Consider the following 26318-nt stretch of genomic DNA (forward strand, 5'->3'; position numbering starts at 1 on the left):
GGACCGCCTAGAGGCCGCCTAGCCCACCTAATCGGTTCGCCTAGACCCGCCTAGTCGGTCCACCGATTTTTTAAATGATTAGGGCCTAGGTAAGTCGGTTGGGCACCGCCTAACGACTAGAGACCACCTAGACCAATTTTTAGAACAGTGCCAAAATGAGTAAGAGAGATCCTGGTCCTTTAAAAGCCCAAAGACAGTTTAACGGGCCCATCTCACAATATTTACCCAATTCAACCTTAAACCCATTATTTATTTATTTACACAATTATTTTCCCACACCAAATAATGGCGTTGGTTGTTCAAGACAGATTGCAGTTCACAAAAGAACCTTATATCGAAGATGTTGGTCCTCGTAAAATGTAAAAAAGAATATAACTTTATAATTTTTGTATTGTATTGTGTTATTATTATTATTATTATTATTTAATTGTTGTTGTTTTATGTATATGTGTATTGGGCAGTAAGAGTGTGAATTTCTCAATGTTCTCTGGAGATGAAATGAGGAAAGCAGCTGAATGCCAAGTTTTTTCAAGTGCTTTATATGATGAGTTTCGAAAACCAAAAAATAACGGTTTACTTGATTCTAGAATGGGTCCTGCTAATAAGACTGGTACATGTTCAACATGCCATGGGAATTTTACATCATGTCCTGGCCACTTTGGATATTTGAGCCTTTCACTCCCTGTATACAATGTTGGATACTTTGCTTCTATTATAAACATTTTGAAGTGCATTTGTAAGGTATGGTTTTCCTGTTCTTTTGCCCCGTGTGGTTTTTTATTTTTTATTCATTTGATGCTTACTGTTTTTTTTATAATAACATGCAGTCTTGTGCGCGAATACTTCTTACAGAGAAGGAACGTAGAGATTATTTGAAAAAAATGCGGAATCCAAGAATGGAGGCTTTGCAGAAGAATGGATTAGCAAAGCAAGTCTTGAAAAAGTGTAAACCGGCTTGCTCCCGTTGTGGATATGTGAATGGTATTCTTTCGATATCTGTGTTGCATTTTGCTCTTATAAAGTTGCGTTGTGCGCGGTGGCTTCTCATTCATTGTGTTAAAATATGTGCTGTTGTTTTTTGTAATTACTATTCTTTACTTGCTGGATCACTAAGAAAGAAATAGCAGCTTCTATTTTAGAAAAAATTACTATATGCTAGTGGCTATGCTAAGGCTGCGATTTGTTGCTCTTTACTTTTCACATGAGGTTTTAATACAACTTAAGAGGATGTGCTTGGTTTGTGTAATTTTGAATTTATTGACATTTTGTTTTTGTGTGTGAAAGGATCTTTCCTTCTACATCTTTCTATGGTGTCTCTTCTGCAAAAAACGGAGCAAAGCCAAAAGAATTGTATAAGGAAACACTGCAATCCAGAATTTTTTGTTTATTATCTTCCTCCATCTGCCCCTCTTTCTAATGGTCGGAAACAATGAATTCAGAGATCTTTGCACACGTTCATCCCCTTTCTCTGATTCCCATTTGCCTCTCCTCTCTGCCTATGCATATATTCCAAAACACATTCTCAATATTTAAATTGGTGACACTGATTTCATGTTCATGGTGATACTATACTTCTTCGACGAAATCAATTGAGTGGTTGAAGAATGAAGAAGAAGTTGATGGGGTTTCTGAGAAAGTTGTGGCAGTTAGGTTTCTGGATCAAACTGGAGTGGTTTTTGTTTGGTCGTGAAAAAAAGCAAAAGTGGCGTTTCAATTATATTGATCAACAAATGAGTTTTACATCTGTTGGTCATAATTTTAAATTCCACTCCTTAGTATGTTTTGAAACCAGGCTTATCCTCTATGATATATTTACATAGTTTTTTTAGTGTAAATTTGTAGAGTGTTGAGTCGAAAAGAGGTAAGAAGAAGCTGCATTTAGGTGGTTCTTTAGGCAATGCCAATCAGTCTGCAGCTCTGTTGCGTTGCATTCTTCAAGCTTCTGCTAAAATCTAGAAATATAATCTTTCCAGTTGATTTCTCAAGTCGCTTATGTAATTTTTTTTGGGGTTGCTCCAGGGTATTGTCTCGTTGCTGTTACTAATCAGAATTGCCTTACCCTGAGAGAATCTGATGCTATCTCACCCTGTTGGGTCCTTTTCCGTAGCATGGCTCTAGTTTCATTGTGTTGCTCGTAGTTCTCAGCACTGAGTTGCTAGTCCAGTTGTCCCCTAGGCTGTATCTGTATACGAACATTGGGCATCACCTTCAGTTTCTTAAAATCACCTTCAGTTTCTTAAAATCCCATAACCTGCTCTCAGTATCTTCTTGCTCCCATCACTGTTAATCTTCACTTCTCCTTGTTCGTGTGGTTGCATGCACACTTTATGAGCTGCTCCTGTTGAAGATGTATGTTGCGTCCTACGCCTTCTGTGATGCTTCTTGTTTTGTGAGTGTCTTTAAGAGTGTCAATTTTGCTTTGTAGATTTCATTTTTATATGTTTCTTCAGCCATATCAGTAGTTGGCCATCACCCTTTGAACCGTTTTTTAGATCGCCTGTTGTTCCTTTTGGTCCATAGCCAATACAATGTTGCGCTAGTATAGCCTCGATGATTTTTAGTAGAATATTCTTTGATTGATTGATTCTACTTCTATTGATTATGCACTCCAGTCATGGTCAGTTGGTAGCACAGTTCTCTGAATTTTTATCCATTGTATCATTCTGTTCCGTACCTTCTAAGTGTATTAATGTTCAAAGGATAGGTGGATTGTATTTTCTACTGTCACATGAGAACACCTTGAGTTTTGCATGGTCATTATTGTACCAGCTTATCAAGTGTTACTAGGGCCCCACACACTTTACCCTCAAGGAATTTCACTCATTATTATGTCATAAATTGTTGTGGAAATAAAAGATTACACTCAGTTTATAGGTTTGATGTCCCACCCTATATTGATGCTTTTCCAGTTTTTCTTGTCATAGCCTTGATATTTTGATGCTTAGAAAAGCAGCCTAACCAGCCTAAAAATTTGGGCTGCCATGCTCTTTTATTTGTAAAGTCACATGGGACTAAGTACTTACACTTCCCGTTTAGATATAATTTTCTTTTAGTTTGTGGTTTACTAACATTGCCATTGTAATGTAGGGATGGTAAAAAAAAAAGAAAACTCTGTGTTGCGTATCATTCATTATTGGAAAGCTGCAAATACTGGCGAAGAATTTCTCGACCCTGTCAGAGTTCTTGCTCTTTTTAAAAAGATGTTGGATGAGGTAGATTCTTTGAAACCCTGGAATTAATTGTTTTTCTCAAAGGTGAAGAATAAATATGTAATACGTTGGGCAAACATTCTCTTTGTGGTACAGTCTAATCTTAAATAACATTCCTTCTTTTTGTTGGGTTACAGGACTGTGAAGTGCTATATCTTTCGGATAGGCCTGAGAAACTCATCATAACAGATATTCCAGTGCCACCTATACCAATCCGTCCTTCCGTCATTATGGATGGTGGACAAAATAGGTTGTTTCAATGTTAATATCTCTCTCTGTTATTATGTCTCCTAAATATGTTATTTGGTCAAAAAATTAGCATCTATTGACTAAAAGGAAGAAGTATACAGGATAAGGTCTATTAATAAAAAGAGAATAAACAGCAAGAAGGAAGAATATACTAGAGCAATCTACATGGATTTGTATTTTTTAGTAAAAGAGAGAAGTCTTCTGGAAGACTCTCTCTCTCCTAGTGGCACAAAGTTTATAAAAGTGGAAGTGCCACACAAGCTCACTATAATTATTCCCAGCTAGTGAAGACCAAAGTCGCAAATGTCAAGCCATCGATCTCCGTAGTTTGTTGATACTGGAATATAGTTCTTTCCATTTTCCAATTTTCTGCTGGATGTTACTAGATCTCCCATTCTCACTTTTTCTAAACATAGTTGTTAGCAGTATAGTTCTAAATGTATAATTCATAAAAGTTTATGTGGTTCTGTTCTTGCAGTAATGAGAATGACGTGACATCTAAATTAAGAACGATTATTCAAGCTAATGCGAGCCTTAGGAATGATTTACAGTGTACAGGCTCCACATCCAAATGTTTGGTATATCCGAGGAACTCTTTTCCTTTTTCCTTTTCCCTTTTTTAAATGTTGATTAATTTTAGTGTTTAATATATTAATTAATTGAACGTTTATGACATTTCTTAAAGAATGTTCAGATATTAAATTTAAAGGAAAATACATCGAACAATTAACACAAAAGTGAAATATATTTCATCTTCTTTTTAACTATGGCGGTACTTGTTTGAATTGCAAATTTGGAAACTTATCCATGGTTAGAATATAAGCAGAACGGGCTGGCATGGTTAGAGTCAATGTGATATTATCTAGGATTCTACACCCTCGGTTTCAGTTCCAATTGGTTTAGTTAGTTTCGGGTTTAGAGAGTTCTAATCGAATTAGAAGTTGTGTCAAGTAGTTTTCCTATTTAAGGAGTTGTAGGCCTTTGTTATTTTTTTGGATTAAATTGAATATTGGGTTTTAGTTTTCTTGAGAATATGTTGCGTTTGTTCTTTGCAACTGCGAGTGCATCAATTTGGTATCAAGAGCTAGGGTTCAAGGCTTCAACGCCATTGAAGTTCTGGTATTGAGAGAAAAAGAATTGCTTCCGCAATTCATTTCACCAATCCATCATGGTTTTAGACTTTTCAACCATTGCAACTTCCACCAGAAAATTAGAAAATTAGGAGAGAAGAAGAAGAAAGGAACTTAAGTCGCAAAGAACAAAAGAAAAAAAAAAAGAAAAATCGGAAAGACAATGTCACCACTACCATCTTTTTAACCCCACAGTGAGTGATAGTTCTTTCATTTATTTATTTATTTTTCTCCCTTCTAGTCTCCGTATTCTTCACCACACTTACTGTTCCCTCATAATCTCTCCAATTAGTTTCTCGTTGTCATTAGTGTTTATCTCATAAATATACAACCAGTTAGCACGTTTAAATCCACCAAGCCAAGTCCAGCCCAGTAATTAGTTCAGTCAGTACTTTAGCATCCCACGTTCTAGAATTTCAGTATTAAATTTCAGTTATCCCATTAGTTATAATTTTAGCATCCCATTAGAATTCCACGTAGGCCCAGTTTATATAATTCGTTATAAACCCATACCAGTCCTCCAGACCAGTCCATAGATACCTAGTTCAGTCCATTAGTTTTTATTCTAAACAGCTCACCCAATCCAAACAATTCATTAAACATTCTCAGCCCGTAAATCAGCTTACAATCACTAGGCTCAAGTTTTTCGGTATTATTTAGTACAAGATCAGTCCATTCTTTTTTCCAGCCCAATTGAAAGAAAAAGTTCTTATGGCTAATACAATCATGGAACCTAACTTGTAGTTTGAAGCATTAGAGTGTGCATGATATAACGAAAAAGATATCTGGTTATGATGAGAAGTTTATTGCTTTGGATGATTTTTTTTTTTTTTTGCTCGGTAAAGTTGAAATCTCATTAAAAGTGAAAAGAAAGTAGGCCGAGAAAGCCTACCATTACAAAGAAACAAAATAAAACGAAAAACATAGCCACAGGAGGCTAACCCGATGAAAGTAGATTGGCGATTTCTCTTGATACACGTTTTACCGAATAGCGAAATTTGTTGGTAAGTAGGAACGACTGTCATAGATAATTCACTTCCTTCAATTTCATTGCATCGTCCTCCACTGATATTCCAGAGCTTACATGGTATACTGGAACTCGAGGTGTGTTTTGGATGGATTGCCACAATTGAGAATGTGTTTGCATATCAATATATGTCGGATGATCGGGAAGTTGTTCAGGTTACTGCTAGACTTTGAGGTTTTTCTTTGATTTGGTGGACAATTTCTTTAACAACGACAACATCAAAATTTGGGTCAAGTCATTATATGGGCACACATGAAAGAAGCTTTGGTTACTAAATTTGTGCCTATTAATTATGTTCTGCAATTGTATGAGAAGTTGCAAGATTTGAAACAGGAGGTAAAGTCTGTGCAAGAGTATATCGAGTCGTTTTACTATCTACAATCACGATGCAACCTTCGAAAGGGTGGGGAAGTCTGCATCCGACATCATTTACATGGTCTTTTAGTAGAGACATTCGCTATGATTTCATCCATGTTCGGGATAATACATTGGAGGAAACTTATAGATCTGCATGTCGGTCTGAGAAGAAAATGAGCTATCTTTCCTCCATGCCATGTTTGAGAGGCCAGTCCCACAATTTTTAAGAAAATTATTAAATACCATACTTGTGGCCTATAGGGTCATGTTCAGGTGAACTGTCCTAAGAAGCCAGTTTTGACTATTGTTACATAGACACCTCAAGAGGAACCACTAGAATACACATATGAGGGAATTATTATTCTTGCATATAAAGGATTCCCTATGCTTATGACATATGTGTCGTCTATTACGCAATCAACACGTGGTAATGCATTTCTACAAAGTGCTAAATTATATAATCCACTGGTTTCTATGACATGTCCAGCTCATGTGGTTTGGTTAATGGTAGTAACATTTCTCTAATTTCACGTTGCATGATTGTCACACTTGGCTTGACTACTATGGTATACCATCGACCGAATAAGGTGCATTCTCTATGAGTTAGGTGAGTTTTAGGAGTTGATAGAGATTGTTCGAATCGGTGTTCGTGTTGGAGCTTTCAGTGATTTTGTTCTTTGACATGTGAATAGTCTTGATTAAAGTGACTTGGTTTTGGGTACCACTTGGCAGCATAGTGTCTGAGCTGTTTGTCGTGTATGGAGCAGACTTATTGCTTGGTGGTCGACATGTCTTTACATTGGGTAGTTAGCCTCTACATAAGATGCCATCTCATAAGATTGTGCTTGCTATGGTTGGAGCGAAACAAGAGACACTTTGAGGGAGTTGAGGCATCTTTGGAAGAGGTCATTATGGTCATTAACGGCTTTCTATTCTTTTGGTCTAAGGCGCATGAGGAGACCCAAGACATTCCTTTTGAGTATTTTGTGTGTAGATGGGAGTCATTCATGTTCTGATTCCGATGCTTTTCTTTCTTTTTCTTTCTTTGTAGTAGGTTTCGAGGTGTGGAACCTAGGGAATGATCTTTTTCGTTTTTTAAGTTTTTCTTTTTTGTTACTTGTAGTTTGGATATCTCATGCTTTTTGTAATTGTTTTTCCTTATATATATCGTAATTCTACCGATAAAAAAAAAAGATTGTGCTTGCTAAGTATGAAAGAATGCTTACCTCCCCCCTCATCGTCAAACTCATTGGGGGGAGTTCCAATTGGTTTTTATATGGTTACCAAAAGGTTTAGCATATGGTTATTTTAGGGTTTTCATCAATTTTGAATTTAGATAATTCTAATCGTTTTATACGTTGTGTCAATTAGTTATCCTGTATAGTTTCAATTTGTTTCTACATGGTTATGGCTTAGGGATTATTAGAATAAGGTTTAGTTGATATTTTGGGATTATTTAGCATAGGGTTATTCTAGGATTTTCTTTGATTTTGAATTTGAAAGCTTCTCAGTTCTAATCGAATTAGAAATTGTGTCGAGAGTTTTCCTATTTGAGTTGTAGGACTTTGGCCAAGTTAGTTTTCAGATTAAGTTTAATATTGCTTTTGCATCACAAGGAATTAGTTGGTCTTTCCACTACAAAAATTCCTATAAAAAGGATGGAAATAAGACATATATTAGAGGGGGTTAACTAGGAGTTCACATGGAACTTAGAAATCCCTTAGGCGAGGTTGGCACCCCTTAGGCCACTCACTGCTTTCCATCCCACCGCTTACGCAGAAGAGCCTCCTTAGAAGGCACTAAGAAACCATACTGCACCAACAAGTATTGATTAGAATAGAGTCCAACTGAGATGAAGTCTTGGAATCTTGAATCTTGATGCGAGCTATACTCTTAAGGTCATTGTGTTTGCACATGATTTTTCTTATTCAATGCATATATTGCTCATATAGAAGCAAATGCAGGGATATCTTTATGTGGCTATTCATATTCACTTTGTCTAATATCTAATAATGTGTTTCCAGCCCTCAAGTTGTTACTGTTGTAATCCTGTTATAATTGTTCAATTGCTAATTAGAGTGTACGCTCTTACCTCTTAAAGAACACCAGATTCTTTTCTACTCTCTTTTATTATCAATACCTTGTTCTAGGAGGATTATTTATGATAATTGAAATTATTTAGGCCTTCTTCATCTGTTTATTTCTAAGTTTCATTGACACGGATGTGTGTCCGTATCCGACAAGGATACGAAGTGTTTGACACGGTGAAATATCGAAAATTGAGGTGTATGACATGCAAAATGTGTCTGTTGTGTCCGACACGGATTCATGGATACATATCTGGCATGGGTTTATCTAAAATATGGCGTGTCCCTGTAACATATGTCTATTTCCATTCAATTCATGCATGCTGTTGAAAATTCCCAAATTCTGTTTTTGTACCTGTTGTCCTTTTTCTTTCCCTCTGCAAATGCATTTATCCCAGTCAGACCACATTATGTGCAATGTAGATTTTGAAAATCGTCTTGGCTTAGTTGAGGTGGTACTCTCTGTTTTAGAAGCCTCTTGGCTGAAATACACCTTTTCTTGCGGGGAAGGTGGTTTGGTGATACTGTCTGTTAAAGTTCTAAGAGGACATCTCCCAAGGGGATTTAAGGATTGGGCCGCAGGATGCTACTTTCGTTGTGTGCGGATGGTCCATTGGGGGTTTGGGGGCAGTGTCCCCGACCCGAATATTTTAGGAAGTTTCTATTATTGTAAACTCTTATTTTTCATATATATTTTGATGTGATACAAGGCCAAAACTAATAAGGCCGTATCCTCATTCTCTTTCCTCTCCACTAACAACAATACAATTTTACTCTATCAATACTCATTTAAGCTACTGTTGTTTCATGTAGTCATTAACAGTTTAGTAAGTGTCATGTTGGTGATTTGTCTTATTTCCCCACCCTTTTTAGGAGCTCTGCACTCTGGTATCATATTCTTCCCCAATAGATAGTGCCTTGACTGCTAGTCGTGTAGCAGCTTATATGTGGGTATTGTTTTGCTGCTCACAGGGGTGAAGTTTAAGTTCACCAGCAAAAAATAAAACAGTAAGTATTTTTTGACTGCATGACTGATTGGGCTTCCTTATTATCACGACTGCCACATATGTATCACCTCCCTGGTCTCTTCTGGGAGCACTTACCTTGGGTTATGGCCGCTTAATGTTTAAATTGAGTTGTTGCATTTAGTGGTGTCAAATGGGTCGGGCCGGGCTGGCCCGGCCCGCAAACAATGAAGCCCTCATGCTTTGAGGGCAGGGCCAGCCCTATCCTCATTTACCTCCAGGGCTGGGCTGGGTGGGTCGGGTCAATACTTAAATTTCGAAGCCTTTACCCGCCCCTCAACCCTCTCGAGAGGGCTTGAAAGGCAGGGCATGAGGGCCAAACGTGAGGGCCGGATACTATGTTATACATTTGATTTACAAAATAAATTTAGAAACATTAGTTAAAAATGATAAAATCGAATGCACTTCACAATTAAACCTTCAAACTACTAAAAAAACTTGTTAAAATTGTATTAATCAATTAAAATCAGTTAAATTCATTTCATAAAATATTATAATGAAATTATAAGGTTGGCAAACTTAATAGATAAACTTTCTTTTAAGTGATTTTTAGCATATTAATGCTAAAATGAAATATATTGTAAAAATATTTATTAAAATATATGTAATAAATGTTGAGGGCCTAATGAGGGCCGGGCTTAAGGGAGGGCTTAAGTTTCAAAGTCTAGACCCTTACTCTCCCCTCAAAGGCTTGAGGGCCGGGTAGGCCCAGCCCATGAATGTGTGAGGGCCTCATTTTTAGAGCTTTTTCGGCCCATGGGCCGGGTCGGGGCGGGCGGGTGGGCTAAGGGTTTGAGGGCCATTTTGAGACCTCTAGTTGCATTGGAGGATAGCTTATAGAATTTATTAACTATCTTTGGACTTTTACTCTACAATATAGGATGCATCTCAACTTGGTATTTTGATGTCTTTTACTCTTTCCACATTTATGTGTTCTACGCAATTGTAGAATGCTTATGTTGTTTTAAATTCTGTTCAAACTCAGGCGGACTGGGAGCTGCTTCAGATTGAGGTTGCACAATATATAAATAGTGATGTACGGGGTGTGCCTGCAAGTATGCAGCCATCTAGGCCTTTGCAAGGGTTTGTTCAGCGTCTCAAAGGGAAGCAGGGACGTTTTCGTGGAAATTTATCTGGCAAGCGTGTTGAATATACTGGCAGGACTGTTATCTCCCCTGATCCTAATCTCAAAATTACAGAGGTCAACAACTGTTGGGGTAGCTTCAATCATTACTAATTTCTCTTCCCTTTCAATTTTTAACTTAAAACCTTTTCTGGCATGTCAGGTGGCAATCCCCATCTTAATGGCTCAGATCTTAACATATCCTGAACGAGTTTCCCATCACAATTTAGAAAAGTTGAGGCAATGTGTGCGCAATGGACCTCAAAAATATCCTGGAGCAAATTTTATCAGATATCCTGATGGTACTTTGATGTGAGTTACTATTGCCATTTCAGTTATCTCTCCTCTTATTGTCAATCTGTTTACTTTTGTAACAGTGAAATTTCTGTACTATCTTTGCAGGCATTTAAAATATCTGCTAGGAAACGTGCTGCTGATGAATTAAAATATGGTCATATTGTAGAACACCACCTGGAAGATGGTGATATTGTTCTTTTTAATCGACAGCCAAGCTTGCATCGGATGTCGATCATGTCCCATAGAGTAATTGCTTCAATTCATTGTGTCCAACTTCTTTGATGTCCATTAAGGTTACCTTATGTTTTTAGTATTTACTTGTAGGCAAGGGTAATGCCTTGGAGAACATTGAGATTCAATGAATCTGTGTGTAATCCTTACAATGCTGACTTTGATGGAGATGAGATGAACATGCATGTTCCTCAGACAGAAGAAGCTCGAACCGAGGCTCTCACACTGATGGGGGTAAGCACAGGAGATTTTTACTTGCTATGTTGTACTGTTTACTTATTAGGTTTTTCTGTTTGGCAAACTCCTTTTGCTGTATATCAAGCAAACGGAAAATATTTCAATTTAATTCGTCATAATCTAGCTAATAATGTAATATTTTTAAGAGCTTTTTACCTAGTTGACTCCTACACAATAACTTATCAAAGCAAGTTCTTTTACTTGTAGCCTAATTGGTTAAATCAAAATTACTGAAAACAATCTTGATTCAAATTGGACTAATTGAATAAGGACTTGAGAAGCTTTTATTTGTTTTAATATAGTTGCTCCTCGTCTGGTTTGCTTTGTTGTCAATATGTAAGGACTTGTAATAGATTAGAGGTTGGTTGTTTTTGGATTAATAAAAAGTATTAAAGCAGAGGCTTATAGGAATTATTCCCCTTTCCCTAATTGTAATTTAGAGTTCTACCTATTAAATTGATGTTGGATTGTCTAATCAAAGCGTCCGGGTATTAGATCACATCAAAGTTGGTATCACATCGGTTCTTTCTTGGGTTAGAAAGAAAGAAGAAGAAGAATTTGGGTTTCTTGAATGCTTCGTCTGTCAGGCGTCAACTGGTTCGAGAAGGGTTTTGTCAGATTGTAGGGTATTGTGTCAAAACAATCTGTTTCGTAGAAGCTAGCACAATTTTCAAGCATCTACACAAAGGTAGTAGATCAATCGGTTTGTTGTATGTCAAAAGAAACAAAATAAAATTGCGTCACTGTTCATCACCCACTACTCACCGTGTTACCGTTTAACAGAAAAAATGCCTCCAAGAAACACCAAGCGTAGGGTCGATTTTCGCAAACTTAGTGAACATTTTTGGAAAATTAGTGGAGGTTTGTTGAATGGTAGAGACATAATGCCCCAAAACTCTATTTTGATTGAAGAAATTTTGTGTTTCCTTGAGGATGGCACAAAATTAATCCCATCTACAATTCAAAACGTCCATGACGACGTAAACTTTCCTAGTGCCGCTAAACATTGTTTGGATTGATGAGTTATTTGATTGTACTGAGGAGGACGATATTTTTGTTGATTGCAATTGTCATTTCGTTTTTTATGAGTTTTCTTGTGGATGATACTGTGGTTTTTGGTTCAAGTTCTCCAAGTTATGATGAGTATATGGAGGAAGATAATGTTATTTTTCTCCAAATTCTGCCCCTATTTTTGGCATGCATGTTGGTGCATTTAGGTAACTAAACCCTTGATTTTAGTCCGATATTGGTCTATGTATTATTAGGGACTTTTAGAAGCATGTTTGATTGCTTTGGTGTCGGATTACATGGAACGAGGGGAATATATAGTTGAGTGGAATGTGACTTTAAGAAGAGATTGAAATGATTGGGAACTTGAATCCTATGCATCATTTTTGGCTAGCATTTATGAAGAGGGGGAGTAGTTTGGTGAGGTGGATAGAAGGAATTGGTTGTGGGACAACAAAGAGGAGTTCTTGGTGCGGTCGTTCTATCATGTGTTGGCTAGAGAGTATGCTTTGCACTACCTAGTCCCATGTAGCCTAAAGAACCAAAGTCTCTTTGCAAAGAACTTTATAAAGTCGTTAGCTTGGCTAGGAATACTTACTGCATGCCCTTTGGGCCTACAAATTAGTGTGAGACCTTTTATTAATTGTGCAAGTGGTCAGTTTAAAATATGCATTGGCTTATAGTTGGACATCTATAAACTTGAAACTTTTTAGACTTGATGGTTTGCAACCGAAGCGTTTTTAATGGTCTGTTAGTATCAAGTTCTCTCCAAGCTACTGTTCTGTTTTGGTTTGAAAATTTGGAAACCGACCCAAACGGTTCGTTCCATGAATCAAGTAGAAATTTACCGAAACCGAATCATGGACACCCCTAGAGGAGACACCTGGTGAATATGAAGGTGAAGAAATTGTTGAAAACGCAGTATTAGGTGCCTTGCCACAAGAACAGTAACTCATTTGGGATGTATATTCTTAGTGTTGCTCCACAAGGTCATATGAAAAACTTGAATTTTTTTTGTTGCCTAAGATCGATTAGGTTGATGGTAGCAGGCAGTGTGGTCAGCACCAATTGTGCTTCATCCTGCCGTCCCCCCAATTACATAAATATCCGATTCTGAATAGAGATGTGCTGCCCCCCCTCTGGATGTGACTAGAATACCAGATGCTGAAAAGAATCTCTTGGTTCGAAGTAGTATTTTTTTATGTAAATATTTTCTAGATTGCCTGCGACTTCCTATTCTTATAGTCCCAATTTAATATAGTAATGTTTTACAGTTTTGTTTAAAGAATGTACTTGCTTATATATAGGGGAGGGATAATGCCACTTCCTTAGAGTTGCTCCATTTGAAAAGCTGACATACACCATTTGAAAGTGGAGATCATCCTCTCAAACAATTGTCTCAATGGAATACGTCTAACTGTGTGAAAAGAGACAAATAGTGTAGCAAAATAGAAAAATCGTGTATCGTTTAGGTATATCTGAAAATATATGGACTACTTTTAGTATGATTAGATATAGTCGAATTAGCTGAATATTGTGAGGATATATAGAGATATGTATGGTAAGGACATTATGACACAGTAAACTACACACGTTTGTTGGCCGCACATGGAGAAGAGTTAGGAGCTGGCTTTTTGTGAGGATATCCTCATGATGATGAAGATCATTTGATGCATGAGCATGGAAGTATATTTAATTAGTAGTTTAATTAAATTAGTAATAGGTTATTAGAGTCTCCTATTTGTTTTAGAACTAGGCCACTTAGTACTTTCTATTTTGGTTTCCAATTAGAATTAGGAACAAGGTTTATATTATATAAAGGCATCTAGGCCTTCATTGTTAGTTGCCTGTTATTGAATATTATTTCTTTCTTCATGTTGAAGGTTTAAACCCTAGTTTTAGGTGTTTGTTCGATTAGTCATAATTGATGTTTATCGTTTTCCGCCAACAAGATACATCATCATCTTTGGAAATCATCCCATTTGAAAATGTTTAGCCTTGTCAAAAGAATTTTGCAAAGTGAATAATCGTGAACCATTGGTTAAAACCTAGGTTACATGGACACGCCATATTTTGAAAAAAATCTGTGTCGGATACGTATCCACGTGTCCGTGTCCTAAAAAAACATATTGTATTTAATTTACCTCGAATTTCTGATTTACCATCTAATTTAATAAATTTATAATTATTAAAAAATTAATTAATTATTCCTATCCGTGTCTCCATGTCGATCTTCAACTCCTCGCCGTATCCGACACCCCGTATCCGTGTCGGACACCAACACGCGTGCCCGTGTCAATGTAACCTAGGTTAAAACGTAAACATAAATACAACTTTGGCAAGTTAGACACGTCTAAATGGGCTAATTTTTTGTGAGGATGTTCTTCATGATGTGCGGAACATATCCATATCCATAGAAAATCAGACCTTAGCTTATCACTATGTGCGCCTCAAAAGCAAATGTCTTTTGAGTTGTCCCGTATCCTTCCCTATATAAGGGGCAGGATACCTAGCCTACCAAATATCCATCCCGACCCAAAAGTGGACTAACGCAAGCAATGAAGGGATCATTTTTTGTGTATATGGTCTCCCCACTGGAGATTATTCATACAAAGAATCAACTCATTTGAATATTTCGATCCTTGTAAAAAAATGTTGCAAAGATGAAACATTATACACTGTTAGCGAAATCATAAAATTTGACCACTTCTTTTGCCACGATTAGAAATATTTGAATGAGCTGATTTTGCGCATCGGAATTTTGCTTGTAGCTATTAGGTGTGTGTGTGTGACTGTGTGCACGAGCTTTTTCAATCTGCATACACTATTAAGTGCTTGTTATTGTTCCACAGGTGCAAAACAACCTGTGCACACCAAAAAATGGAGAAGTCTTGGTTGCTTCCACTCAAGACTTTATATAACATCATCGTTTCTCATCACAAGGAAGGATACATTCTATGATCGTGCTGCCTTTTCTCTTATGTGTTCTTATATGGGGGATGCAATGGATCCTGTTGACTTACCAACACCAGCTTTAATTAAGGTAAAATTTACGACCTTGATGATTTTGGTACTTTCTGATCTGCATAATATACATTTCTCATATTCCTACCTCGTATATTTTTCCTTCTTCATAATACGTTTCTTTTTTTATTTGGGAAAGGAAATATAGTGATACAATTAGAAATCTTATCAACACTTAGAATTGCAGCAAGAAGCTGCATGTAAGACCAAAGATGATACAGTATCATGGTCTGATTATTATTTGTTTAGTATATTTTTACTGTTTAGTAATATTTGATTAGTATTTTTATTATTTAGTTGGTTATGAAAAAAGAAATCCTATGTTGAAATTTTTGCCACTTTGAAGACCAAATTTTTGCTACCGAGGTCATGAAATAAAAATCCTATGTTGGTTATGCGAATTCCCCACGTTTTCTTCCTATTCGACTCGGTAAACATATATTGCCACTTTGTTTGAGAAATTCCTCCACCATATTCCAATGGATGTCAGCCACAGTATCATGATTACAACTGTAGCTGTCCACCACTGCGCAAGACAAAGCCACTCCCAGAACAACGTGTCCATCATAATAGTCGCCTATTGCTGTAGCTTGCTCATGTTTATCCAATTGGTAGCACTCCGCCCACTTCTTGCTCAATTCCAGTTGATAGGTCTGAAGCTATACAAACAAAAAGAATGTGGGGAAGGCGTAGATAAACAAGGGGAGCAGCCTGTATCAAAGCCACTATCTTTGGGTGATATTAAATCATTCAAGTCTTCCACATCCAAGATCTCAAGGATTGTGACAAATGCCTACGAGCTATGAGGCACGGACACCAAGGCGGTGACACAGGCATATCCTAAAAAAGTAGAACGTGGACACGGCAAGGACGCAGATGTTATATTATATTTTGAATTTTTTTTATATTGATGTAACATTAGATTTGAAGTCATATCATTATTTATCAAAATTTATAACCACGTTAAAAATAAAAAGTCATGAAGACATCTCACTTAAGTATATAAGTCATGGTCATAACATTACAAAGGCCACAAGAGGCATAAAGAAAATAACAAAAGAACTCCAAGGACAAAAGAACGAAAGAACTCCATAAGAACAAATTATCCGTTTTCAATTATCTTCATCATCATCAACTCCAAGGACATCTCTGCAGTTCCTTCATTTGTGAGTAGCATGGTCTCCATTTCCAGTTTACCAAGTGAAAGAGTCGCAACCTCAAGTATACCAACACCCTTCAAGGTATCAAATGCATTTCCCCCACATCCGACATAGTAGACACTCCTTGAGTTCCCCTTGATAAGAAGTGAAGATTAGAATTGACATATACCAAGTCTTCACCTCTTTGTGGTGTTATCTTGTTCCTCTTCAAAGAGTTGATGGAAGATACGTACTCCAATTGCTCCCACAACATGAAGAGGAGCAAGGTTATCCAAGTAAACTCAATGCTAAGCTTTGGAGTAAGGGAGTGGAAGCGCCATGATTACCCACCATAAATCTGGATCCATATATCGTCTATCATTGATGGAATCACTACTACCAAACTCTCTAGAGGCCACGGAGAACTTGGCAAACTCTACGTTGACTTTTCTCCTCTCCAACACACCCGGAAAGTATCTTTCGAAACCTTGTCTCTCATTTGAAATTTCCTCATTGGCTATCAACAAGTCTAACCAATTAAAAGTTTCAAAATCTTAAGTTGGTGGTACTTGGAATTGAAGAATAAGTAGTTCAATGGGGAGCAAGGGGTTTGGTTAGAAAGGAAGAAATACAGGAGGAAATTGGGGTTGCATCTGATTTTTTGGTTAAAGGTAATGCTGGACACAAAAATGAAACTGATGCCCCTAGTGTTCTTCGTTGTCCAGTGCCAAGGACACAGCCTGACTTCATACACTCAACAGTGCTGAACTCAATTGACTGCGTGTGACATATTATATAGAATAAAGGAGCCAAATATGTGGGATTCTATTTTGACTTGTTTAGTTATGTCTTAGAATTATATCTCCTGAGATTGGTACTCTATACCAATGTTGTCAACTCCTGAATCGAAACGGGAATCGTTTTCCATTTTTACCGAATCGTAAATCGTATCGAGTCGTAAATCGTAAGATTCAAGCCATATTATATAGAAAGTAAATTGTATCCATTTTAAGAGAAATGTTGAAAGCTTTGGAGTATAAGAAAGTAGAAACCCTAAGAGAAATCCCCAAATCTCCTTTCCACACTCTAAAAAGACTGAAATTTCGTTGAAATTGGAGGTATAATAGTCAAACTTTCTGAAAAAAGACTGAAATTTCGTTGAAATTGGTCTAATACTCTAAAAAGACTGAAATTTCATTGAAATTGGAGGCATAATGGTCAAAATTTCTGAAAAAAGACTGAAATTTCGTTGAAATTGGTCTAATTTTCGGAATAGATATGGGCTAAAGTTATATTTATGTTGGGTCCATATAGCCATTGTAATACCCTTCGTGGCTTTCCTCAACAAAACAAAAAAAATTGAGGAGTTCAAATGAAAAAAAGAAGAAAAGAAGGAGAATAGAAGAGAAGAAGAAGAATTAAAAGTAGAAGTAGAAGAAGAAGAAGTAGTAGAAGAAGAAGTAGAAAACTTACCTATAAGTTCTCTGATTTCTTTATATTTTTTCTTTTCTTTTTTCTTCTGTTCTTGATCTGTACGTACCCGTTGCTGTTTTTTGAATCGAAGGAATCGCTATTATTGACGATTCCTACGATTTTGCGATTCGAATCCCGATTGTGACGATTCCTGTCGTTCACGATTTACTAGTACAATTCTGATCTTTTTGATTACGACTCGACTCGAGTCGGACGATTCAAGTCGAGAATCGTATGACTTTGATAACATTGCTCTATACATACGATGTGATCTAAACAGCAGAAGCTTTGATTAAATCATCCAACACCAATTTAATAGATTGAACCCCAAATTACAATTAGGGGAAACATGAATAAATCCTAAAAGCCTAAGCTTTATCACTTTTCATTAATAGCAAATGAACCCACTTCTAATGCATTACAAGCCATTATTATAACTTAGGGTTTGCTTGTCAACAAAGCAAAACTAATGAACCAATAGTATAATGACGTGTGCTTAAATTGAAAAATAAAGACTTGGGGCTTGACCTTGGACATGTCCACCAACAAGATTCCCATCCTTCTCCCCGACTTTGAGAATCTTCATCCTCGAGATTAAAGATCAAATTATCAAAATATTCTTCACAAGAAACTCACAAACTAAATGGATGGCCCAAGACATTAGGAGAAATGCAATTATCCCTGACTTTTAAGATGATTGCGTAGCTTGCCTCGATATCTTCTCTTGTAGCAACTTATTGAAGGTGGACATCCAATTTAAAACCAATTGGTGATAAGTGGCTTAACATATCTTGTGTGGGGAGTTAACATCTCAACGCGCCCCCTCACGTGTAGCATTACTTGAGCCTAACATATAGACAAACATATTTGCGGACATTGAGTAAATAACAGGCCCTTTGGACCAACAACAATAGCCCGCTTTGATACCATATTGAATTTCGGTATCCAACTTAAAACAAATTGGTGATAAGTGGAGAGGTCCCAAGACTTATATACTTTTATTCGTGGCTTATTATAACCCTTGTGGGACATAACATATCAACTGTGTTGCATGGGTACGCCTAAAATTCCTCTGTGTCTTGTGTCATGTCATGTTGATGCCGACTCTGGTACGATACAGATTCATGATTGGTGTAAGAAAAAAAAAAGAGATTAGAAAATTTCAAGTGAAAATAAGGTGAAAGAAGAAGAAATGAGGAGAAATTTATCTCTTTGAAGAAGGAACTGAGGGATTTCCTTGTAGATATGTGTTTTCCTCTCACTGGAATTGAAGTAGGAAACTTTTCTCCAGCTGATTTAGAGGAGGCAGCTGATTTAGGGTTTATTTGTTAATTAAGAGGCTTACTAGTATGGACTTAGCTAATTGGCCTATCTAAGGTCAAACTTCACTAAAGAATATGGGCCACTTCTAAAACCAACTAATTGGTTATAGGTTTATACCACTGGCAGACTCACTAGAATTACTATTATTATAAGCATGCCCATTTGCTGATTCCAAGCCCAATGTTCTTTATAAGATAATTTCTTTTCAAGATTCAATGTTTTAGAATTAAATAATTTCTTTTTAAAAAAAAATGAGAAAATTAAATTATAATATTAGTTGTCCCTGTGTCTGATTTTTTAGACCCCGCCGTGTCCAAACCCGACACTCGTACCCATACCCATGCAACATAACATATCAACAAAAAGAAAAAATAACTTCTTGGTAGGGAGACTCGAACTCCCGACCTAATTAAGGTGGAACAAAAAGAAATAGCCACTCCATCATCCCTTTTGCCTTGAGTAGCTTCAAACGACTGCCCAGACTACTTTGACTTAGATTTTGAGCTATAGCTATAACTTAGTGGAAAGCTTGTCAAATGTAGTTTCTAACGCACAGTACGTTTCAAGAACTAAGAAAATGTATGACTCTTTTCCAACAGGTTCAGATTAAGATGGGAAAAAACTTCAATTACGAAAAAGAAGGCATACAAAGTGAAAGTTCCTTTGCCAAAACACCTTTTCCTTGTCACACTTCGTTAGAGGAAGAGACCAATTTAGATGAGGAAAAAGAAAATTCTTTGCCGAAGTCCACCTTCTGCTGGTCACTGGAATTCGTTGACTAAACGTGAAACCTATGTCTAAACCCTAACTCTCTCTACCAAGTAGAAATCTAAAATTAAAATTATATTGATCATAACAAAACTTAATAATTACATGGGACCCACTCTTCTTAAATAAAGATTAAAGATGTACTAACACTCCTACATACTCATTGTGGGATTAAAAATCCAAACTGAAGAATACTAATTCTTATATATCTCTACACAATTTTCAGAAAGTAAGTCGAGCAACCCAAATAGGCGAAGACTGAAATTAGCAAGACACAAAAGCTGCAATTGCAACTTATAACCTTGTGGAGCAACAATTAGAAAATAAGCATGCCAAACCGGATCCACATAAATTTGCGTTTCTTGTGACACAATATCTAATACTGCATTTTCGACAATTTCTCACCTTCAGATTCAACTGGTAAAGTCTCCTTATTGTGTTCATCGAAAAATGGGAGGGGACTCAAATCAATAACTTAAGTTTGATCCTCCACATGTATCAAAAATAACTTTAGCTTCATAAATGTTGTATTAAGGGCATGTGCCAACTAGCAAAGTTGGTAAAACCTTTGGGTGATGATACCAAAGGTATGGGCTCGAACCCCGCCAGCACCAAAGATTTACTGATCTTATTTAAAACAGGCTTGCCACCAAAAAAAGAAAAAAGATTTTTGCAGGTGCCACCTTTGGGTGATGATACCAGGGGTCTGCGGCTCGAATCCCATGAGCATCAAAGAGTTATTGATCTTATTTAAAATAGGCTTGCCAATCAAAAAAATAAATGTTGTATTAAGGGGCCAATCATTAAAACATTTCTCTTCAAGGTCTTTGATTACCCGTTGGATGCCTAAACTTATTTTCTTCAGGAGTTTGGTTCCTCCTCCCTATCTTCAAAGGTTGTTTACTTTTGGGACTTGAATTCCCCGTTTTGTTTTTTTCCTTGATTGGAGTGAAGTAGTTATTATATCTTTAATTGGTTGTTTTGAACTTCTTGGTGTGTATCTTATCCGTTAATTTTGTGGTGTCATCTTATCTCTCAGTTTACTACTCTTTTCTGCCTACTTTTTCATTATTTGCAATTTTCCTAAGTGCAGTCAACTCTGGCCAATCAATATTTTATGTGATACTGTCCAAGATCCTTCACTTCATTCTAGCTTCTTTTCTTCCTAGGAAGTCTGACATTCTTACATTATGGTAATGGTTTTCACTGTAATGTTTTGCTATTGGAATCACAGCCAGTCGAGCTATGGACTGGGAAACAACTGTTTAGCATCCTAGCACGTCCTCATGCTCAGATGAAGGTCTTTTTGAACCTTACTGTTTTGGAGAAAAATTACAGCAAGTCTAGAGAAACAATGTGTCCTAATGATGGTTTTGTGTATTTTCATATGTGGGCAACTTAGGAAGGCTACTGTAGGTTGGTTCTCTCTTTCTTCACTTTATTTCTTCTGCCTTTTTTTTTGTCTTATTATGATAATTTGTATATTTCTTGTGACCATCAGTAGTGAACTTATGTGCAATATGAAACATATAGCAAGTGTTGCTTCTATCCAGAAAAGGCTATAAGGTAAATGGATATGTAGGAAGAAAAAGAATGGTCTTAAAGGCGAAGATGAAGATATGAGATTTGTTGGAGACAGGGAGATATTGGTGGACATGTAAGGTGCTCACAATTTCTCCCCAAGTAGGTTTTTATTGTATGAAAGGTAATTGAGTTTTGAGGGGTAACTGTCCACCCTCCATCTCAGTACTTGGTCCGCCCCCCATATCAATAATTGGTTATAAGAATTAACACTGGAAAATAAGAAACATTATTACACTCCTCATGTTTGGACATTGATCCAATCTGCTATACTTAAATTTGATATCAACTTATTCCTTTTGTAAGAACTATACCTTGTAGTCAATGTTCATCAGAAAGTGAACATTTGTTTCTCTTCCTGTTGTTTTTATCCCATCTTATAATGAGTGTGTATTTACTTCAATGTGTTTTGTGCGCTCATTCTGTTTTAGACTATAAGGTATGGTAGTCTATTGTGAAATCGCTGAAGTAGTACTAAACTGTAAACTAGATTCAATTTCCAGAAGATGGTTGTACTTTTAGTTTTTAAATCCAGTAGCATGGTTAACTTGCTTTGCAACAAATTCCAAGGATTGCTTGATATGGTCGAAGAATGAGGTAAACATACTGGTGGAAAATTCAATGACGCTACAAAGTTCTTTATATCAACTTTAAAATTGACTACATTTGAGAGGCCAAGCCTTAAAACAACAAGATAATTTGATGAGCAGGAATCCTAATCCAAAAATTAAAACTGTTAGATAAAGCTTGTGTGTCCTCATATTCATCCCACTTGGCTGGGAATTTCGTCTTTGTCTTTAGAGCGTACTGAACCTAGAGGCTAAGTTAAGAGGCCTTGTTTCACACCATGAGGTACAAGGCGAGTTATTACAACTCTGAGGAGTAGAAACTAAGATTTAAATTTAGGGAAGCACGGTGATCAATTCAATGCCAGCTTGTCATAGATAGGATTGTGAAAACCTAAGTTACATGGCGATTAAGCAGTGTTCTAAAAAACGCTATGCGGTAGTCGGGCGGTGGGAGAGCGCCTAGGCCTTTTAGGCAATGCTTAGACGGGTTAAGCGCTGGGCGGTTTTTTTTCCTAATATATCTTATAATATATATAGTAATACACACCTATACTATAAGAATGAAGAAAATCATTTACCATAACTCAAAAAATAAACACAAATAAAGATACTTATTACAAAAATGCGTAATAGTTGAAAAATATTGACTTCATATAATAACATACTCTTTCTTATAGTGGCATATAATTTACATTAGACTTTAGTCTTCTAAACTCATTCAAATCTTAAGCCTACACGGGTCTTTAATTTTTGACATTTAATTATTAAATAAAAAAATAAAAAAAAGCTTGACTGGACCGTCTAGAGGCCGATTAGTCCACCTAGCCCGCCTAATCGGTCCACCGATTTTTTAAACGACTTAGGCTTAGGCGAGTCGGTTGGGCACCGCCTAACGCCTAGAGACCGCCTAGGCTGCCGTCTAGACTGATTTTTAGAACACTGCGATTAACACACATATTGGTGTCCGACATGGCAAGATTTTTAGAGAAAAGACACAGGGTCACCGCTAGGAATAGATAATTAACTTATTTTAATATATTTTAAGTAGAAGTTCTTTAGAAAAGGAAAGGTGAGATCAAGAGAGAGACGGAGGGGATGGATAGCTTGGTTAGGGAAAGAGTTCAATGTTGGAACTTGGAAATAAAAAGGTAAGCAATGCTTTCTTTTTAAGTTTCAACTTTCGATTTTTTTTAAAATCAAATGAAATTTTTATTGATAACTAGTTTTACAAATAATTAAGACAAGTGTGCAACAAGTTGTGCCGCAAGTCCTTTCTGAAGGGCAAATCTCATCTTCCTAAAAACAAATTCCTTAGAACCAGTTGTCATTATGTTACTATCCATAACCTTCTGCAATCTCTTAAGGAGCTCAACAGACTATTGTGCCAAGAAACTGAAAGTGTCTAAACTGAACGGAATAAAACAATGTTGGTTAGCCCTACAAGCTTTCTAGTGCTTCTCCATGTTTCCTGCCGCTGCTATATTAGCTGTTTTTCCCACCTCTAAGTCCCCATTCCTAAGGCCTACCAATAGAGAGACTCTAGTCACATGCATGTTTTCTCTCAGACCAACTGTAAATCAAGACATCCACAGGCCGAAGTGTCGACATACCCTCATTCGGATCAATGATAAAATTGACGGGAACCTCCTTCACTTGTACCCCCGTCTTCCAAAATGCATCATATAAAATGTCTCTCATATGATCATGTCAGTATCTAAAACCTGTAAAATGTCTACAATGTGTTGTATGGTCCCTGAAAGGATCTAGTCTACTCTTTTTGCATACAGGGCAAACGCCACAATCAGAGTACAAAGGGATCATGAGATGGTACCGGAGAATAGTGCGATACTCCACCGGTGGCATACGTTGTCCAAGTCCTTACATCGGAATAGCAAGTAGAAAATCTTTTGCATTGTTCCGACTACAAGTATCCAATGATTGTTTCTGTCGAGTAGATAACTCAAACTTCCTCGCAAGACTAACAACAATCTTACCGTAAAAAGCTTCCGCCAAATTTTTTTGTGGTTTTGAGGGGACGGTAGCATTCACAACCATAGAATTGAGATCAAAATCGGGTAGATAGAGACGCAATGCACTAGTAGCATCATCAAGAATCTCACCCATAGGCACTAGACCACAACTCCTAAGAATGTGGTTCTAAAACTCAAAAGTCTGAAAATGAGAGGCCACAAAAGCAAATGCATAGACATCAGTGGCACAATAGATACCTAACCCACTAAGACATTAAGGAAGCGTCGCTAAACGGCACTGTAAATCACCGAAGCCAAACAGACCATCTGAAACTATAATACCCTGAAGAACCGTGCAAAGATGCCAGTCAAAAGTCTTAGCTGCTTCCTTAAAAATGGATGGTGGATAAGTACGAATCGCAAAGACCAGTTGAGGGAGCCCAACACAAACTCGTAAGAGCGCTAGCTCATACTGTGGATCGTTCAGTACAACTTAGCGGTCCATCAAAGTCATAGCCGCACCCCCCCCCCCACCACACACACACACACACACACCTTTTTTTCTTCCCATGGAAAATTCCCAAGGATTTGATTTGGATATTATTTCCGATAATGTGACAAAAACCTTTTATTTCCTATTTTTGTTGGGATTTTTTATCACCAATTGTGCACATGATCTCCGTGAGGATCAATCCTACATAACAAGAAAGGCTCACTATATGTTCAAATGCAATTGAAAATTGACATATGTTTGAGTTGGTGCAAATGTACAATTGTAATGTAGATATTTTACTTTATTTAAACTACTTAGGCTGGATCGGACCATCAAGTGACCCACCTTCTCTGTACCTCACTAAATGTTAAAATCCCAATTTACAAGACTGACATAGATAGTAGGGTTTTTTCAGGGGAAAACATTGATTTTTACGTGGCAATTGGAACACAATATTTTGCTTTATCTAGATATATCTTCTATTAGATGGTGGTATGAATTTTTATTGTATATTTTGATACATTAGAAGTCACTGTCTATATTGATATCAAAATGGTTGTCCAGCCCATGACTGCTTAGGAATTTTCCACTTTTTTCATCAGGTCTGACCGGGATGTTGTGCAGTATGGTAATGTGTTTTCTGTTGTGAGTTTAGAGTTGGACATCTTTGAAGGTTTTTTTTTTTTTTTTTTACATAGGAAATGGTAACAAGGATGGCCTGTTCTCTGTTCTCCTTAGAGACTACAATGTACATGCTGCTGCTTCTTGTATGAACCGTCTTGCGAAATTGAGGTATTCTCTTTTTGGTGCTTATGCCTTGTGATTACATATCTTCTATCGGGTACATGTGGGTTGGAATCTTATTTTGTACTTCTTGACCTTTATATGCTCTTTGGTTGCATGCTAGTATGGGAATGCCCAAGTCTAAGTTCTTTTGTCAGTGGGAAGGTTGTAGCCTTTGAACTTAGCATCAAGATTTTGTACTTCTTGACCTTTATATGCTCTTTGGTTGCATGCTAGTATGGGAATGCCCAAGTCTAAGTTCTTTTGTCAGTGGGAAGGTTGTAGCCTTTGAACTTAGCATCTTGCTAAGTGATGAATGTATTCTTTGGGGAGTAATGAAATATATCTCTAAGTGTTCATGGGAAAAAAACAGATACAAGAGCCTTGGTTCATTTGAGGGGAGTAGCGAGGTGAAAAAAAAATCAGTGGGTTATGTGGGCATAAACTATGTCTTGAGTAAGGGGAAGGGGGACTACAATGGCTGTAGACTTGTGAAGGTATAGACTTGTGAAGGTATAGTGAGGACAAGGACCATCTATGGCTTATGGATATTGAAGTATGGAGAAAGAGATAATAGTAGAAACCAAAATCCCCTTGGGGTCTTTATGGCATCACATTGTGGGAAGGGAATAAGGAATTACGAAGTGGTGAGAAGATTTGGAAAATGTTTTCTTTCATTAGTGGGATGGATCACCTTATTTTGTTTTTGCATGACAGTGGGATAAGCGGAAGACTGCTTACAGAATAGTTTTTGGAAATTTATGAAATTGCTTCTGATAACAATGCCAAGATAGTGGACTATGTGGTGACGGTTGAACATGCGTTGGTGACTGGTGAGGATGTGGTTTTCAAAATTTTGGCTGACTTTTTAACCGCCATTTACCAGATACGGGAGAAATCCATTGAGGAAGATGGAAGAATTTGGGAATGGGACGTAAGCAAGATATTTTCACTTAATTTTTTCTATGGGTTTCTAGCTAAGAAACAGGCCGAAGAGGATTATAGAAACATCGTCGCCAACTTTCTGCAAAGAAGGATAACTTGATACGGGAACACATCAAAGGGAATATTGAACTTCCGCCAGGTTCTGATTCTGCTCTAACATTGGAAGCTGAGATTAGTTAAGTGTTAAATAACATTCGAGAAACAACTGCAAATGTAAGTGATTATTTTCTGTTGATTGTTGCATTTTTTATGTTTATATTGACCATTACG

The 26318-nt window shown here is 37.0% G+C and overlaps 1 protein-coding gene across 1 annotated transcript in view; it reads left to right on the forward strand.

Moving 5' to 3' along the window:
* The first annotated feature begins 218 nt into the window (after nt 1–218).
* The window catches only part of LOC147497632 (DNA-directed RNA polymerase III subunit 1-like), a 58109-nt gene continuing 32009 nt past the window's right edge, over nt 219–26318 (forward strand). Inside the window, 19 exon segments of the mRNA XM_086562951.1 lie at nt 219–359; nt 462–741; nt 828–981; nt 3088–3212; nt 3347–3459; nt 3937–4036; nt 10070–10285; nt 10371–10519; nt 10585–10750; nt 10829–10969; nt 14833–14895; nt 14898–15023; nt 20942–21090; nt 21092–21123; nt 25019–25112; nt 25228–25278; nt 25477–25600; nt 25894–26037; nt 26109–26261. Of these exon segments, the coding sequence (XP_086419077.1) occupies nt 286–359; nt 462–741; nt 828–981; nt 3088–3212; nt 3347–3459; nt 3937–4036; nt 10070–10285; nt 10371–10519; nt 10585–10750; nt 10829–10969; nt 14833–14895; nt 14898–15023; nt 20942–21090; nt 21092–21123; nt 25019–25112; nt 25228–25278; nt 25477–25600; nt 25894–26037; nt 26109–26261 (2454 nt within the window). The 5' untranslated portion in view covers nt 219–285.

Source organism: Coptis chinensis, chromosome 5, assembly GCF_015680905.1.
Source record: "Coptis chinensis isolate HL-2020 chromosome 5, ASM1568090v1, whole genome shotgun sequence".
In the NCBI taxonomy this organism is placed as follows: domain Eukaryota; kingdom Viridiplantae; phylum Streptophyta; class Magnoliopsida; order Ranunculales; family Ranunculaceae; genus Coptis; species Coptis chinensis.